This window comes from Pocillopora damicornis, chromosome 10 (genome assembly GCF_964200805.1).
Source record: "Pocillopora damicornis chromosome 10, jaPocDami1.2, whole genome shotgun sequence".
NCBI classification, from domain to species: domain Eukaryota; kingdom Metazoa; phylum Cnidaria; class Anthozoa; order Scleractinia; family Pocilloporidae; genus Pocillopora; species Pocillopora damicornis.
In genome coordinates, this window is record NC_142679.1 from 22,869,010 (window position 1) to 22,885,832 (window position 16,823).

Consider the following 16,823-nt stretch of genomic DNA (forward strand, 5'->3'; position numbering starts at 1 on the left):
CTGTTTTCATGACACGTGGGGTGTTCTAAGTTTTAATTTTTTTTGGTTTTAAAAGGTATATTTAAACAAATTAAACTCACCACGTTCGTTGGCCTACCAATGGGTATCTTTAAAAAATTATCAAGGAAATTGGTTCTCTATCATGTGCCATCTCCTGCTCGGTGTTAGTGGGCATTTGCTCTTAAATGGTGAATTAGGTACTGCAGAGGCTTACCAATATAACGGAAAAACCACGCATCAAATCATTTACCTTCATCAGACAAACCAAAAGAAGAAAAAATCTAAGGAGACCCAACTCCGTAAGAGGACAATTGGCTTGTCATAGACACCCCGATAGGCCAGTTTAAAAGGGTATTCGCGACCCTTTAAAGAGCGCCAAAGACCAAGAGAAATTTTCTCTCTCGCCTCAAAATACAAAACACCAAGAGCCGGAGAATTAGAGCTCAATGCAGTAAAAGAGTTAAAATTTTGCAAGCAAAAATTTCAAAAACCACTAAATTTGACATCTCGTATCTGAGATTTATGTAATACATTCCTTTTTCAATAAATACTTGTCTGCAAGTAGCTTTAAATCCTGAAGAAAAGACACTCCTTTGTCGGGAGATCCTAAGGTTTTCTTAACGCTCTCGCACCTCTTTTTACTACTGTATTCATCTTCTCATCCGCCACATGTGAAATCTCTGATCATTAATTCCCAAGACTAAAAGATAAGATTAAAAGATAGACGGGATAATCACAATTCCGCTTTTATTACAGGAAGAATTCGTAATTAAATATTTCACAAGATACCTGAGAGAGTTTGTCCATAAATGGTAGAAGAAAATCATACTAAGAATAGTGACCGTCTCACTCAAGGTTTGACGAAAACTTTGAAACTTTATTTAATAGCATCAAATCGCTACGAGTCAATTGGTTGCTTCAAAGACAATACAACCAGTCCTGCCATAGAAACATTGGAAGGAAAAGATGATATCTTGGATGGTAACTACTCAACAAGGAATGATTCCATCGACAAATGCTTTCGTGCTGCCGAGAGACAAAGATTTCACATCTTTGCGGTTCAGGATGGTGGACGATGCCAAGCCGGTGCTTCGGCCATAACGACCTTCCACAAGTATAACCAATCACAGCAATGTCCGCCTGGTGGTAAAGGAGGAAAGCAAATCAATCATGTCTATTACATTAAGGGTAAGAGCGTACTAAACATTTTATACCAAGTTATCCATGCTTCAATCGCAGTGCCCCGCAAGGCTGGAATTATGGATCCCCGTGATTTGGATTTAGTCGCCCTAAAAAGCTTTGCAAATATTTCCGTATAACCCCATACTTTTCTAAAACAAAGCGGCAGTTATTATTTATGCTGCTGTTTTCGGTTAGAAAGAATTCCGTGCATATTGGAATATTATGTTTTAAGGAAATCTTGCTAAAGCTTCTGTTTCAATAAAATTTGCTTAAATTAAAGGCGAATTGTCGCTTATACACTCATTTTATGTGATGTGTGATGGATAGGCGTTTCTTTGTGTGTGGGAGCAATCATTTGCGTTTCGAGAAGACCACGACTTCTGCAGAGAACTGCTTTTTGCATACTTCACTTGCTGCAGACCTATTACTGGATTCTATTCGAAATCTTTAAGAGGGGAATTTTCCAATAACCCAAGGGAACTGACATAACAGCAAAATCAATCGAAAACCCTATTCCTATCAATTTCCTACTTACTGGAACTTTTTCATTTTTGGATTGAAAGGTAGTGAAATTTTGGGCCGTTTTTTTTCTCTGAATTCTTTTCTGGAGGAAGTTTCTATTACAGATCATGAAAAATCCGAAAAATTTGAAAAAGCGTAAGCAACGTGGAACTGCACACCTACCCCTCCCCAGACCCAACATTAACTCAAGCTGTTTATGAGTTGACTGTGGTTGGGTTTGGGAAGGGGTAGGTGCGAGGTTGCTTTGATCAAGATCGACATTGATCTAAAGTATGAATGGCAAAATAAAATGCACATGCAAATAATGTTTCTTGAAAAGAACATATAAATGATCTCTGAAGTGAATATGAGACGACCTCAGGTGATTCCTCAGAAAAAAAAAAATTTCGAACAATTTTTCCTTCAATGTTCCTTACCAATGTCTGTTTCAAAAACTACAATAACAAAAATCGAGGTCACCATGCTTCTTATCTCTTCGTCCTTCGCTCTGACGAAGAGCTAACGCTCGGAATTTCAGCTTGAAACTCTTTACGGCGGTTTGTTATACTCTCCCACCGACGTAGCACCATAGTTTCTTTTGAAACTTACCCCCTCTGTTTACATTTTTGTTACCCGGTCTAGTTGATAGTTACAATGTTGTACGGCTCTACTTGCTGTTTACTCTTTCAGGACATAAAAGTGTTGGATGCTACGAATTGGATGGTACAAGTCGTTTAACCCATGAATTGACTGTGTCCGATCCTATCTTGAATGGAATTTACCCTGCACAGCCTGGGAGCTTCATTTCAAAGTGCGCAGTGGCTGTAATTAGAGCAGGTTACAAGTTATTTGCAGTTGAGAATAATGACACGTGTTCAGCAAATGCAACTACACCGCGGAAAATTAAAAAACTTAAGGAATCTAAGAAGTGTGGTCTTGGGGACGCCAATGCATTTCAGGTTTACAACATCAGAGGTAATTTTAAAGTGCGAGCCCAATCTAGAAGCCCATTTCAACATTGAAAGAAAGGAATATTTAATTAAAATTAAAATGATATATATATTACAATTCTACGCTTCAAAAACCGAATTAGCTGTCTGTTAAGAGCATCTTTTCTAAAGAACCTTTTGGTCTCGGAACTCGGCATCGCTGGTAGCGGCAACAAACTGGTTTATTCCAGTAATTGATATTTTCATGAAAATGATACCTTCCCGCTCAAAAAGCTTTTAAACGCATGCCAAGTATTAAAGCGTCACTCTTAAATACCTTTTCTAAGGTTCAAGAAGTTCCATAATAAGCTAACTATGTAAGCCTCATCGGCAAAAAATAGCCTTGCGTAATTCCCTATAATCAAGTTTCTACATGTAATTGGGAATTTCTAGAAAGACCTTTACCTTAAAGGTTGATCAAGCATTATTCTAGTTAGGTTCGTTGAATGTTTTAGAAGTATTCTGACCCACGAGCAAGTAGACACGTTTTCGTAACACAGTCAAACTGATATCTGTTGTTCATCATGAGCGACCGACACAATAACACCGCTTTAAAAACGTTCGCCCGTTTTGGGTTCACATCAACTCATTTCGGATAAAGGATGAACGCCATCAATTAATCCAACAATTTGTAGAAAAAATAATTAAAACGAGATTTCTATATATTGTGGGCTTTCAAAGTTTTATGTGAGAAAATGCCTGATAACATCAATAAAGAGATCTGATGCTCTTGATCTGTTAAAATGGAAGATTATACACCAAGCTCTTCGCAACAACGTTTACTCACAAACATATAATCAGAACTAAGGAGATATTTTCTCATTAACAAAATACACCTGATGTGAGCCAAAATGTACTTGATTATGTAAAATGGAAAATATCTACCAATGGCGTGTGAGCAATTTAAGGTATATTAAGATGTTGCGACTCTCTTTTTTTATTTGATTATTTTAGAATTCCTTTTGTTTTAAAATAGATTTACGTTGTCTTGGAACACTTGGTATGGAAAGTGGTGCAATCACCGATGGGCAGCTAAGTTTCTCGTCCCAAAAAGAGAATAACGCGAAAATTGTAAGATTACATCACACAGAGAGGAATTGGATAGCTGATGAGAATGATACTAATCCGTGGCTTCAGCTCGATCTCAGGGCTCAAAACACTAAAGTAACACGAGTAGCAACACAGGGATCCCATCAACATAACAAATGGGTGAAGAAGTACAAGCTACAATACAGCAACTTTGGAGTGAGATTTCAAAACTACACGGAACAAGGACAAACCATATCAAAGGTAAAACTGATCAGAGGCCTGGAAGGGTTCTAAAACATGAGCTGCTCATTGTACACAAAGCCAAGTTCATTCCTTAACTGAAAGTTCCCAATACGTTCTTGGAGTAGTTTGTTAGGACAAACAGTCCTCTTTGCAATCAGATCAGCTTCGTCTCTCGATTTGTTACGATGCATGAGTCGGCAATTGTTAAGAAAATTGTTACGATGTATAAAAATTTCATGCATTTACCATTTTCTTTGCCCAGGTACAAATCTCATCTTGATCCAGTTTTAGACTAACCTCAGATAGATATCTGTAGAAAAAGTTCGACTTCATTTTACCGTACGGTGGCATGGGATAAATTTCATGAATCAAATCGCTCGTGATATATATTTACGGTTTACCTTAAATTCTTATCTGTACAAGGCGGGCACGTACTGCGCATTTTAAATAAAAACACTCAACATTTATTCACATCTCTTATGATGCAGGAATTTGACGGAAACATAGACGAGAACAGTGTCGTTTATCACGACCTGAACCCATCAATCACAGCAAGGTACATACGTTTTCTACCAGTGGAGTGGGAAGATGAGATATCATTGAGAGTGGAACTATACGTATGGATGCGTGAAAGGTAAGGAAAATGGCTTTCCTTTAATGCTGATAATCATTGTATACATTACAGTTGATCTGATCATAGGAGCTCTTTAAGGTTTTTCATTTCGTTGAAAGTTTCTGTGATTGTGTTAACGACATTTTTTAGCTCGGTGTAAACTACGCTTGATTGATTACTTCATGATCTCATAGCTACTTTTATTTCGCTGCTGTAGATAAGTTATATTTGTAAAACGTCCGCTAACCTTTCGTAAACAGAATGTGGAAGATTTCTCGGCATGCAAAGTGGTGAAATCTCTGATGGACAGTTAAGCACCTCTTCAGAGAGAGATTTTAAACACTCCGCCGCTGAGAGCAGACTTCATGTTGTAAATCCTGACAGAGCGGGATCTTGGGCAGCTGAAAATAGTGATACGGATCAGTGGCTCCAAGTTGATCTGGTTATTCTACACACTCGAGTGACACGTGTGGCAACACAAGGAAGTAATAGACACCAGGGAGAGTGGGTTACAAAGTACAATCTGCAGTACGGCAACGATACTGAAAGGTTTTACAATTATACAGCCCCAGGACAAAACACAACGAAGGTAAAATTGATTTCTTGTGTATTGATTCTCGTTTAGACAAGAAGAGAAGTATTTTTGGATCATCATTTGCAGGGATTTTGCAAACACACCGCCGGTAATAATTGCATGATATTAAGCCCTCCGGAGGAACGATTATAGGAATGGCGTATGAATGAGTTGTGGGACTGTTTTCACATCGTAATAACTGACGTAAAGTTAATGAATAAAAATAAAGTGATATTCATAAAATTAATTCTTATCAAAGAATTAATGGAAAACCTCTTATGTTGTTTATTCAAAGGTTTTTGCCGGAAACACTCATCAGAATACCGTGGTTTATTACGACCTTAACCCACCAATCACAGCGCGTTACATTCGTTTTAAACCAGTAGAGTGGCAGGACTGGATATCAATGAGGGTAGAACTGTATGGCTATGTACAAGGTAAGGCCTGAATGACAATAACGATTGAGGGGTACCTCTTGTAACTAGTAATTTACACCAGATAATGCTTCATTTCCTGTTCGAAAGCGAGCGCTTGGATATTGTTTACTGTGTGTCATCTAAATCACAGTCGAGCTCCTACAAGTTGACGCGAGTTTTCTGGACCAATAACAGGGCGAAGAGAGGCAAAAAACCAATAAAATCCTGAACAACTTGTTGTAATCATTTGAAAGTTTCTCTGCATAGTATTATTCAATTGACTCATCAGCTTTGGTGACATGGAGTTCCTTCCTTCTTTACTCTCCTCTTTTCACTGTCACGTGTGATCGCCGAACCACAAACTGGAATAATCTGACGAGAAAAACTACTCTAATTGTGGGAATGGAAAGGAAACCTTGTCTTCTCTTGAGATTTTTAGATTCCCCAACAACAAAACCTCGTGATGGCTCAACCGCACAGTTTATAAAAGTATCACGTCGGTATTCAAAAACCCCATTTTGATTCAGGTCGGCAATCAATGTGTTGACAATTTCTTACCAACAACATTACTTTTATTCTATGGTTTTATGCAGGATTTACAGCTGTGTTTACAAATCTTGGTAAGATTAGATTAGAGGGTCCAAAGTCGATTGGTAGTCATTACAAAGATCAAGACCATGACGGACAAGTAACAGTGTCCAGCGGTATTCAATTGTGGATTGTGCCACGCACTGGTGAATACAGAATAGAAGCAATAGGAGCCTCAGGGGGGTACAGTGAGGACAGTTTTATCAAAACCGGAGGGAGAGGGGCACGAATGATTGGAAACTTTAATTTGACCAAAGATGAGATCATTCATGTGCTTGTTGGTCAAAAAGGGGAAAAAGGGAATGAAAACCCAAAAACTGCCGGAGGTGGAGGAGGTACATTTGTAGTGAGAGAAAACAACAAGTCTTTGATTATAGCTGGAGGTGGAGGAGGAATTAAAAATATATCGGAACAACATCCAGGATGTGATGCGTCCATAAACACAACAGGGAATGGAGGGTATAACTTGCCATTGGGTTCAGGAGGAAGCAACGGAAATGGAGGAAACGCCAGTACAAAATATTCAGGTACGCGGAGAAAGAAGAAAAAAACAAAACAATCAGTAGGTTCAATCCATCAGGACAAGAGGACGACTGTAAGAGTTATCAGAACTTAATTATTGAAATTACTAATTCTAACTTTGAAGCTTTTTCTTTTCTCGAAGGCATATCAGTTTTTTAAAAAATCCTACGCATCACTTCATGTACATTTCTTTTGTCCTGATAAGCTGTTCTATTCCTAGCAATTGACTACCCAATAAAATTTTTGAATAAAATTCTAAAATTGAGAAGTGCACTAAGTTGATAATATTGCGAATCATCGTTTAAACGCTCTTAAGTAAGTAGTCAAATAGAAGCCATTTATGAGACATCTGCTTCTCAGTTTTCGTTTATTGTTGGTGGTGGCGGCGGCGGCTTCTACAGTAATGGACAAAGTGCTTGGAGCCTTTCTGGTCGAGGAGGTAAAGGATATCTTCAGGGAGGAGAGGGTGGAAGTAGAAGGGGTGGGTTTGGAGGTGGCGGTGGTTTACGTGGAGTTAACCGTGGAGCTGGAGGCGGTGGAGGTTACTCTGGAGGAAATGGTGGAGCTAATGAACAGTTTTCCTGTGGGGGAGGGGGTGGATCTTTTAACAATGGGACAAATCAGCAGAATGAATGTTGTTTTAATAGGTATGGACATGGTAGAGTGATCATCACTTTTCTTCAGTGACATGCCCTTGGCAGCACTTTCTCTAACGTGTAAGGCTAATTCTGTTTTGAAGGCTGATTGTTGTTAGTCTTTAAACTCCGGAATTGAATGATATTTTGTTTAATATTCAAGGTCAGTTACTGAGCGCTTTAAGGTGTTGGCCAAACGGTGCAACCTGAGGAATTAAAGTCATTTGTTTTTTAGTTCAGATTTTAGATTTACAAACATAGTTTTCTAGAAAATATTTTTTTTGTGAACATCTCCTGACATAAGGATCACGCTCCTATAAAAACTGCTGTTTTTGTTCTTTTTTCGGCTCTTCTCTGAGCAATTTATCAGATGGGCATGTGCATCAACTGAGAACTAATTAACAAATAACATGCAGGTAATGAGGACTAGTAAGTATTTCGTAGAGAAAATGTTGTGAAAATAGTATTTCATATTTTTCTGCACTTCAAGAATGATTTTCAACTGACTACGAGGGTTTGTCAATTCATTTTTCTTACTGAAGTCAAAACCAGACTCGATTTTCAATTTAAATAAAATCAGTTGGACCCAGTATCTTTGTTTTTCCGGCCGCTCTTTGGGCCGACTGATTGCATTTTTTCGCATGACACAGATTGCAGTTTTACTGCCATTGGCGCTGGTTACAAATTATCCAAAAAACTCTTATTTGATTTGGGATTTGTATGGCCTCATTTGTTGATCATCAACAGAATCCTCTATTTACATATATTTTATCTTTGTTTTGGTTTTACAATGATACTCTTGATTCAATGTTTCAAAGCTTTCAATAACGCCTTAGGTTGGAAGGATCTGGACAGTAGTAAAAGAGAGGGCCGAAATATGGTGGCGAGGGCACAACTCTTACGCTTTGTGGTCTCACTGATAAATCTCATCAATGATTCGGTCTCGTTTCTCGAAATACGTGAAAGCAAAAGTAAGGATAGGAATCAAATATTATGTCGTTCTTCGGTGTTCTGTTTCAAAATCACGTCCATTCATTGGACTGGGAATACTGATACGCCTACAGAGCGAACTGGTGCCGTAATAATTGGTGTTATAATAGAGTGTGTGACCAAAAAGGCTCTCAGTCTGACCACTGATCAGGACTCACACTGGAACAGAGTTCTTTTAATAGCTTTCGCTGGAACTGTAAGTTAGATCGACTATGTGACGATCACGAACGTAGTCGTATCTTGGTTGAAATCATCAATTTATAATTAGTCATTAAATAACATGCAAGGAAATAGGACTAGCTAGTATTTTAAAAAGAAACTATTGTGAATTCAGTTCTTCAGGTTTCACGTGTTACATTATAGGAACGCTTATCAATTGACTGTAAGGGTTTATCATGTAATCAATTTGTTTTTTCTTTGTCAGCTCAAAACAAAAAGCAACTTTCAATTTTCATACTCACAGTTAGATCCTTGTTTCTCCACCCTTTGGGTAGTATTTTGCTGCGCACGACACAGACTGCATTTTTTACCGCGACTAGCGCCGGTTGCAAACTATTCGCGAGATGTGTGTTTTACTAATTTGTGATACGTTTGGTGTCTTTTGGTTTTTATCATTGGAATACGTCATTTTTTTATTGTTTTAGTATTGGTTTTAGGATTTCCAGTCAATTGAAAAGGGTTCAGTTTCACTTCTAGCGGAATCCTGTAAAAAAAAAAAACAACAACAATTTTGCAAACATTCGGATGTGTCTCGGGGTTCCTTAACTTTCAAAAATTATTCCCTGGTTCTTAGATGATGGTAGAAAAATACTTGAAAAAATATGTCTCACTAATACGGATGAACATAAAACGTCACTTCCTACCATCTTAGCGCACCTTTCTATCAACGACAGCGTACGCAATATCTCAGCTACACTCTGACAGATAATTTGCCTGTAAACCAAAGTTTAATAAGGAATCAAAAGGAATCAGAGACGATGATATATTTGACTACCGTATAAGCTGTTGCATGCGACAGATTTTTGCCGAGCAAAAATTTATGCTGACATCCTTACCGACGACAACACCTCTGACTAAAATCATCTACGAGAAGAATTCAATTTAATACCAAGAAATCTAACTTAATACTTAATTCTCTTGAAGAAATGCCATGGATTTCATGTCATTATGAAACTCTTGAAAACAGGAAGACTAAAAGCTGAATCTTCATAGCTTCAGCTACCTCTAATTTGTTCAAAAGTGTTTCTTCAATGAAATGTATATGGCAGCACTTTTCCAACTGGATAGACTGAAGAAATTCTGTTTTGAAGGCTGATTGTTGCTTGTTTTTAAACTCCCTAGCTTATTGGTTATTTCCTCATTCTTCAGGTTTTGTTATTAAGGGTTCAAGGTGTAGGTCAACCAGCGCAACCTTTAGATATCAAAGTCGTTCCTTTTTAGTTCAGAGTTTCAATTTACAAATCGCATTTTCTAGACTATGTTTATTTGTGCCTACTGCCTAATCTTTTTCGCACTTGTTCTTCAAAAAACGTTTTGTGTTTCGCTTTCTTAATAGTTCCAATAAGACCTAATGTCCCTAAATGATATAATGTGTCTGAATCATTTATTAATGCATGATTTCTTTTAAAAAAATAAATTACTGGCTCTCTCTCACATACATAGACGAAGAAGTTTAATTTCGGGCATGATTTTTAATCATAGCTAGAAAACAATCCACAGTACTGTAAATACTTTCCTGTTAACTTGTTTTGAGGGAAGCTGACATCATTCATCACATTTAACAAAACGTTTTGTTATGTAGTTTAAGGGTCTTTGTTAAATCTTTCCGTTTGGGTTTTTTTTCAGCGCCCAGTTTATCTTGTCTCTGTGTTTGATTTGCAAACGCCGTGACATGTCGTCGCGCCTCAAAAGTTTCAAGGAGCTTAGAATTTGAATTTTTTCCATTCACTTATCGATATACACTTTTGTACATAAAGCATGCTATTCATTTTTCTTTGTGGAGATTATTTGGTCATCACTGGTGAATTTAGAAAACGTTCAAAGTAATTTAAAGAAAAAAAGGAAAGTAGGCCCAGTTACGGGGTATCGCAAAGAGACCTGGGAATTGTCTTGTGGTAATTTTGCTGTTTCTGATCGAACATTCATGAAAAGACGTTCATTAACCATTAAGAATTCCTGCTTTCCAGAACTTAAAATCGTCTGGAGTCGTAAAATTATAGTATTGAGCTTCCTGCTACTTTTGATTATGTATGTTTATAGTCCTGTAATTATTATTGAAGTAAATACATAGTTAAATAATAGAATAGAATATTTAACCTGTTTCTGTAACAAAGCCTCAAGTAGGTCCCTTGAAAAAAATTGAATATTTTGGGCATGGGTAATTATAACCTGAAGTCAAAACACACTGTTATATCCACTGGGATGGTTGTGTGTGGTTATATAAAACCTCATCTTTATAGATATGATTAATTATTCGCTTGCACAGAGACAAGTCGGTTGCTATGGTGACAATCTCCCGCCGAAAGTAATAAGTGTAGAGTATTTGAACGCATATTTAACTACGGCTGTCTCAATTTGTCTGATGTTCCTCGGCATAAAGTTGAAAAAACTCACTTAAGCTGTTCGTTGGAATTATAGCGAGCGTTTTGTGGGAACATGCTGTTTGTTTTCTACTGCTTTGTTCTCACCGTTTTGGCTTCTCTAATACCAGAAGGACAAGGTGAGATTTTCTTACAGTTATGTCCTAGCTCATGTTTGAGTACTATTTAAAAGTTTACCGAATCTTTATGTTACATTTTTATCATCCTTATAAACATAACTAAGCCTTGAGATATCCACACAAACTTCTTCCCGAAATATTTAAGAAAATAAACCAATTTTGACCAAGTTTCGCTCTAGATAGGCATAAGACAACGCTCATATTTTATAAAAATGTCAGAATTAAAATTCTAGGGAACATGAGTTTTAGGAAATTTTTACTTCAAAATAATTAATCAGGTCTCTGCAATGTTTTCCATAAACGTTCTCGACTTTTTGATGCGGCACAAAGGATAAGATGACTATAGGCAGATCTTCGAATTTTAAAACAAGTGGAAAGTTTTGTTGAACTCAACTGAAATGGCGCGGCTGGATCAAATGAAAGCTTGACACAGAAGTACAACTTTTCAAGTTATGTACAATAGTCTTTTAGACTAGAAATAGTGTTTCATGGAAAAAAATTGATTAAAAAGAGAGGAAAAACCAACAGAGCTTTTTACTTTGGGCTGAAACATGTTATTTGCATCAAAACTTGGCCCTTTTAGTAAAATCTGGCTCTAAAGTTGATCCTTAAGTTGATTCAAATATTGCAATCCTATAAAATAAGGACTTTGTGGATTGCGGGGAGCCTCTGTAGGAAGGAAGTTGTACATGCATATATACATAAATACACACATACATTCATTATACCTCCTAAAATGGGCTTTTCAACCCAAACAGGTGGTTCTCACGGAAAAAAATTTGTTAAACAAATTTTACGTCGTCCTGTTTGATCAAAATTTAGATTGTTGACCGTCCACTCGCGAAGTTTCTCAGAGTATTTAATTTCCAAAAATACTGCCGTCAGGTTTTAAGTTTCTAAAAGCGCGAGAACAAAGGTGGCAAACACCACCTTGCTTTGCAAATGTGACACGACTCTCAAAACAGACCGTTTTTAAACTATCTGCTATCAAAGCAACTTTAAGCTAAAGAAGAAGAAGAGCTAAGAACAGGTTTTCAAAACCTTGCAAGAGCAAATCTGCCAGTTATTTCATGCAATAATGAGCACGAGATTTTGACGAACTCAGGCAAAATAAATGAATGTCCATCGTCCGCGTCAGTATGGCGAAACAAGATCGAAAATTATTTTAAAACAGTGACGTCAGCACATTTTAATGATCACAAAAAGATTTCAACGCTTTTTTGCTGTGAAGGAAATAAAAGTGTTTGATTGCATTTTTCGAAGACAGGGAAGTAAGTAGCTTAATGTAGATTCTGTCTGATGGAAAACCACGGACGTGTTCCCCACAAAGGATGTATTTGTGAAAAGGAATTCATCATTAATTGATGCAGATATCCTGTTTTGACTGACATGAAAATTTTTCCTCAGGCTCGATATTCAACACCTAGCTTTGAGTCCTCACTTTCACTTAGCGCAGTAAATTTAAAAAGAAAATTTATTCTTACAGTTTATCTTACCGTCAACACCAATCTGGATAATAAAGTTGTCCATCGAAAACGGAAATTTTCGAAAACACGCTCTTAAAGAAGATGATGTGAAAATGCAGACTTTACCCCATGGCTTGAACGAAAAATTCTAGAAAAACGAATTTGACAAAAAACCGTTAGTACAGCATGCGGCGTCGTATTTCCTATCGCTTTTCAAGTTTTGTTGTCAATTACTACTTGCACATCATATTCTTAAAAGCAGTCGCATGATTCCTTTCATCGTATTTCTATTTCACTCGACCAAAATGTAACATTTTAGGATTTATTGTTCCGGTTATACTCAATTACGCCTTCATAATACTCATGCTCGAGGGTAAATTTCGGTCAGTTCGCCTCCTAGCTATTGTTAATGCACACCATGGATGTAAAACTTTTGTTATATTTTTAGAGATAAAAGCTAGGATCTAAATAGTATGAAAAGGGTTGGTAAAAAAGTTCTTAATATACAGAATGAATTATACGCCAGCGAGTTTAATCATCTCTCGCTTTGCTTTCATAATACTCAGTATGGTCGAAATCTGCAGTCACGCTACATAACAATTAACACCATCATTTCGTGATAGATACGAATTACTCTACGGGTTGATTGTAGACTTCAGCGTCGATTTATCGATCGATCATAATAGGTGATCGCATCAAAAAGAAGTTAGAAATGCCTCTATCATTCAGAACAATATTTAAAATCACTCGACTGGTGTTATACGCAAGGCAGAAAACCAAAATTCAAATTAGAGCAATGATTCAGGAGTAACACTACTCTAAAGTTCCAGTTTAAATAAAAGTTCCTAGTACCACAAAGCAACTTTCTAACTTAGTAGATTCTTTCTCTAGGCAATTGCCGCAATTTAAAGTTTACCAGTTTTCCTAAACTTGGCTTCCGGTTGGAGAATCACACGGTTCGAACAATTGACGTCGTTAACGAGGATCTCTGCATGTTTCAATGCTACCTGGAACCTGACTGCGTCAGTTATAACTTCTGTGAGATAAAACAGTCGTCTGGAAAACACAAGTGTGATCTGAATAACGCGACTATTGAACACGATCAAGACCTGGTGGAAAACGAAAGTTGTGTTTACCGCGGAGCAGAGGTGAGGATGAACTCTATGGGCTGAAAGTAATATTCATTGTACGAGAAAGCTTTAATACCGGACCAAGGGATACCCTAGCCTCCCTAACCTGTTAATTTTACCCGCTTGCAACGGAACAAATGCAAGGAAACTATCATGCCTGCAAAAATATCATTTAAAATTTATCTCTTCCTTTCCTTCCTTAGAATGCTTGTAAGCAAAATCCTTGCAAGAATAACGCAAAATGCCAAGCTGGGTTTACAGACAGAGACTATCAGTGTTTGTGTGTTAATGGATCTGGATTTAAAGGCCATGATTGTGATGAGGGTAAGGAATCTTATATTTTTATTTAGGCAGAAACGTAATGTATAAGTGATAAGCTCTGCACGCCTCTCCCTCACATTGAAGTTCTTTTAGGTGATTGGGAAAACTTATTTGAAAGGGATGAGTACCGAACAATCGCGAACACCTCAGTAGTTTGATAGTCACAGAAAATCGCTGGTGAAAGCCTTTGCCTTTCATGGCTTGCGAGAATAATAATCCAGAATTGCACAAGTTATTCAAAATACAAAAGAGGACTTACATACGAACAACTCTGTTGCTTCTCATGGTTCATCTTGGAAAGGGATTTTTCAATCATTTTTGTTTTTTAACTCATTCAGTCTCAATTTTCTTTAGCGCGGTTTCTTACCCACCATCTACGCGAACAGTCTGTAATCTCTCGGTTTCCTTTCTTACGAAGCGAATGTCAATAAAACTGAGTACAAAGTTTACGCAAAGATCAGACGTGATCCCATGTCTAGATAAAGACATAAAACAATGAAAATCTTTAAGCAGACAAACTCAAATAAAGTCCATCGTCTTCTTTTCCTCTTATAGACATAGACGAGTGCTTTTCCGGTAAACATAGCTGTGAGGGTAATACCACGTGCAATAACACCTTTGGATCGTACTCATGCAAGTGCAAGAAAGGATATCAGAGAAATAACAAAAACTGTACAGGTAAGTATTCTTATCTGACAACAGGAAACGTTCACGTGAATACGAAAATTCGTGCAGCCAAAGCAAGTCAAATTAAAATAACCTTCACATTCTAATGATATTCATTTTGTTGTCTCAGACATAGATGAGTGTTTGAACGGAACACACGGTTGTGATGTGAATGCTGAGTGTAACAATACCCTGGGATCTTACAACTGCACGTGTAAAGATGGATTTCAAGGAAATGGAACCAAATGCACAGGTAACTAGTTCTGACATATTCATACTCCGTTTGTTACCTTCAGTTTTTCAGATTAGTTAGAAAAACGGTCTAATTTAAATTATTTTCCTTTTCGTGTTCTAGATCTAGATGAGTGTATGATCGGAACACAAAACTGTAATGTAAATACTAAGAGTAACAATACCCTAAGATCTCACAATTGCACGTTTAAAGATGGAATTCAAGGAAATGGAACCAACTGCACACGTAACCAGTTGCAACATATCATACTCTCTATTTTCTCGATGGTACCTGTCATGTGACGAAAAGGAATGACCAGAAAACAAAACTGTTTTTTGTTCATTTAGATACCAACGAATGCACAGAAGGAAAACACGACTGTGATGAAAATGCTGAGTGTAACAATAACTTGGGATCTTACAAATGCACTTGTAAGGATGGATATGAGGGAAATGGAACCAACTTCACAGGTCAGTAACAAGTTAAGGTACCAAACAATGTTTTCACAATTAAAAAAAAAGTTAACTGTCCAACCAATTGATGTAAACTTGGCTGCTTCAGACAAGAAACGCAGTATTGTCAGCGTATAAGTTATTGGTTGAACAGACGCCGGCACGAGACTAGCAAAATTGCAGGGTGCTCTGCAAGTGAACATTATTCCAAAAGGTTTGGCGTATTGATAGTGTTGTTTGTTTCCTCTTATATTTAGAGAAATTTTGGTCTGTTATCATTTGCGAGGGAGGAAAAAGGACCATAAGTTGTGATAATGACCAAAGAACTATCGAAGTTGTGGATGCAAATTATGGTAGACTGGACTCAAAAACTTGCAATCATTCCGCAGTTAGCGATACAAACTGCAAAACCGCGAACTCTCTTTTCATTGTGCGGTTGAAGTGCAACGAAGAAGCTAGTTGCGAGCTGCATGCAGATAATTCAGTTTTTGGTCATGATCCATGCCAAGGCACATATAAATACTTGGAAGTCAAGTACAAGTGTGTGACTTTAGGTTAGTACCTATAGGTATTGTTGCATGCTGTGAACTGGGGGGAGAAATGGCCTTTTGCTAACATTTAGGACGCATTTATTTTAGATTTGCATTAGGTGCTAGATCACCCGTCCATTTTCAGTCGGGGGCGTATTAAAAAAAGATACGCAAAGAAGCAATCGTTAATATAGTCAGTACTCAAATATCAAATCTTTTTTCGAATTGATACCTTTACACTTTTATCAAAGACATGGTGGATAAGCATTCATTTGTTTCCGGGGTTTCAGTTTCATTTTGTCTTGAGTAGCGCCCGCAAAAGCAAAGGAAAACTCGACAAGGTGGTCTAGGATAGATTTTATGCACTAGGGAAAAAGTTCTGAACTGCCGTCTGGTCGGTGAATCCTGGGTGGATCATGTGTACACCAAAGGAGTGCAAACTGACAATTTTCAAGCCGTATGCAGAAAAATTCAATATTAGCATGCCAGACCATTTTCCTGCATAAATAGTGAGATAAAAAAGGTTCAATTCAATAATTCTGGATCGCACCTTCGTGTACGTTGCTGATGAGCACTGCTGCTGAACTAGAAGCAAATGAAAATTTAGAGGTACCCTCTGTCTTGACTCCCGGTTAATCATTCAGTAGCACAACGAGATAGACTTATTGTATACATTGAAGAGAGAATGTCCACTAAGACCGAGCGAAAATGGAAATTCGTGGTACATCTCGAAAAATCAAAACTCTTCATATTTTCTCTGAAGATACCCTATAGTGGCTTAAGAAACGTGATAGGATTTTTTTCTAGAAACATCTTTTTAAACTTTCATGAAATGAAAAAGCCGTCACGAGCCAAAGTGTCCTGAAAGGCATCCGAAAAATAGGTGGTTGGTACCTTCACATAGAATTCGCCCTTTTGAATTGGCACCATAGAAAGAACCGTTTCCTGCTTTCAACATTGCTGTTGAAGTCTTTCCAAGTAACTTGACTTCAATCTTACGCCAGTGAATAAAATTTAGAGGTCAT

At 37.4% G+C, this 16,823-nt stretch overlaps 2 protein-coding genes across 2 annotated transcripts in view; both read left to right on the forward strand.

Moving 5' to 3' along the window:
* Positions 1–7,881, forward strand: part of LOC149039456 (uncharacterized) — a 51,255-nt gene extending 43,374 nt beyond the window's left edge. Inside the window, exons 7-10 of the mRNA XM_089185548.1 lie at positions 4,818–5,146; positions 5,427–5,568; positions 6,141–6,660; positions 7,032–7,881. Of these exons, the coding sequence (XP_089041674.1) occupies positions 4,818–5,146; positions 5,427–5,568; positions 6,141–6,660; positions 7,032–7,344 (1,304 nt within the window). The 3' untranslated portion in view covers positions 7,345–7,881. The remainder of the gene's footprint in view (positions 1–4,817; positions 5,147–5,426; positions 5,569–6,140; positions 6,661–7,031) is intronic.
* Positions 7,882–10,937: 3,056 nt separating this feature from the next.
* LOC149039457 (uncharacterized) lies at positions 10,938–15,827 on the forward strand. The gene is made up of 6 exons (XM_089184073.1): positions 10,938–11,001; positions 13,359–13,615; positions 13,801–13,921; positions 14,715–14,837; positions 15,164–15,286; positions 15,526–15,827. Exons 1-6 carry the CDS (start codon positions 10,938–10,940, stop codon positions 15,825–15,827), a joined length of 990 nt encoding a protein of 329 aa, XP_089040199.1.
* Positions 15,828–16,823: the final 996 nt, after the last annotated feature.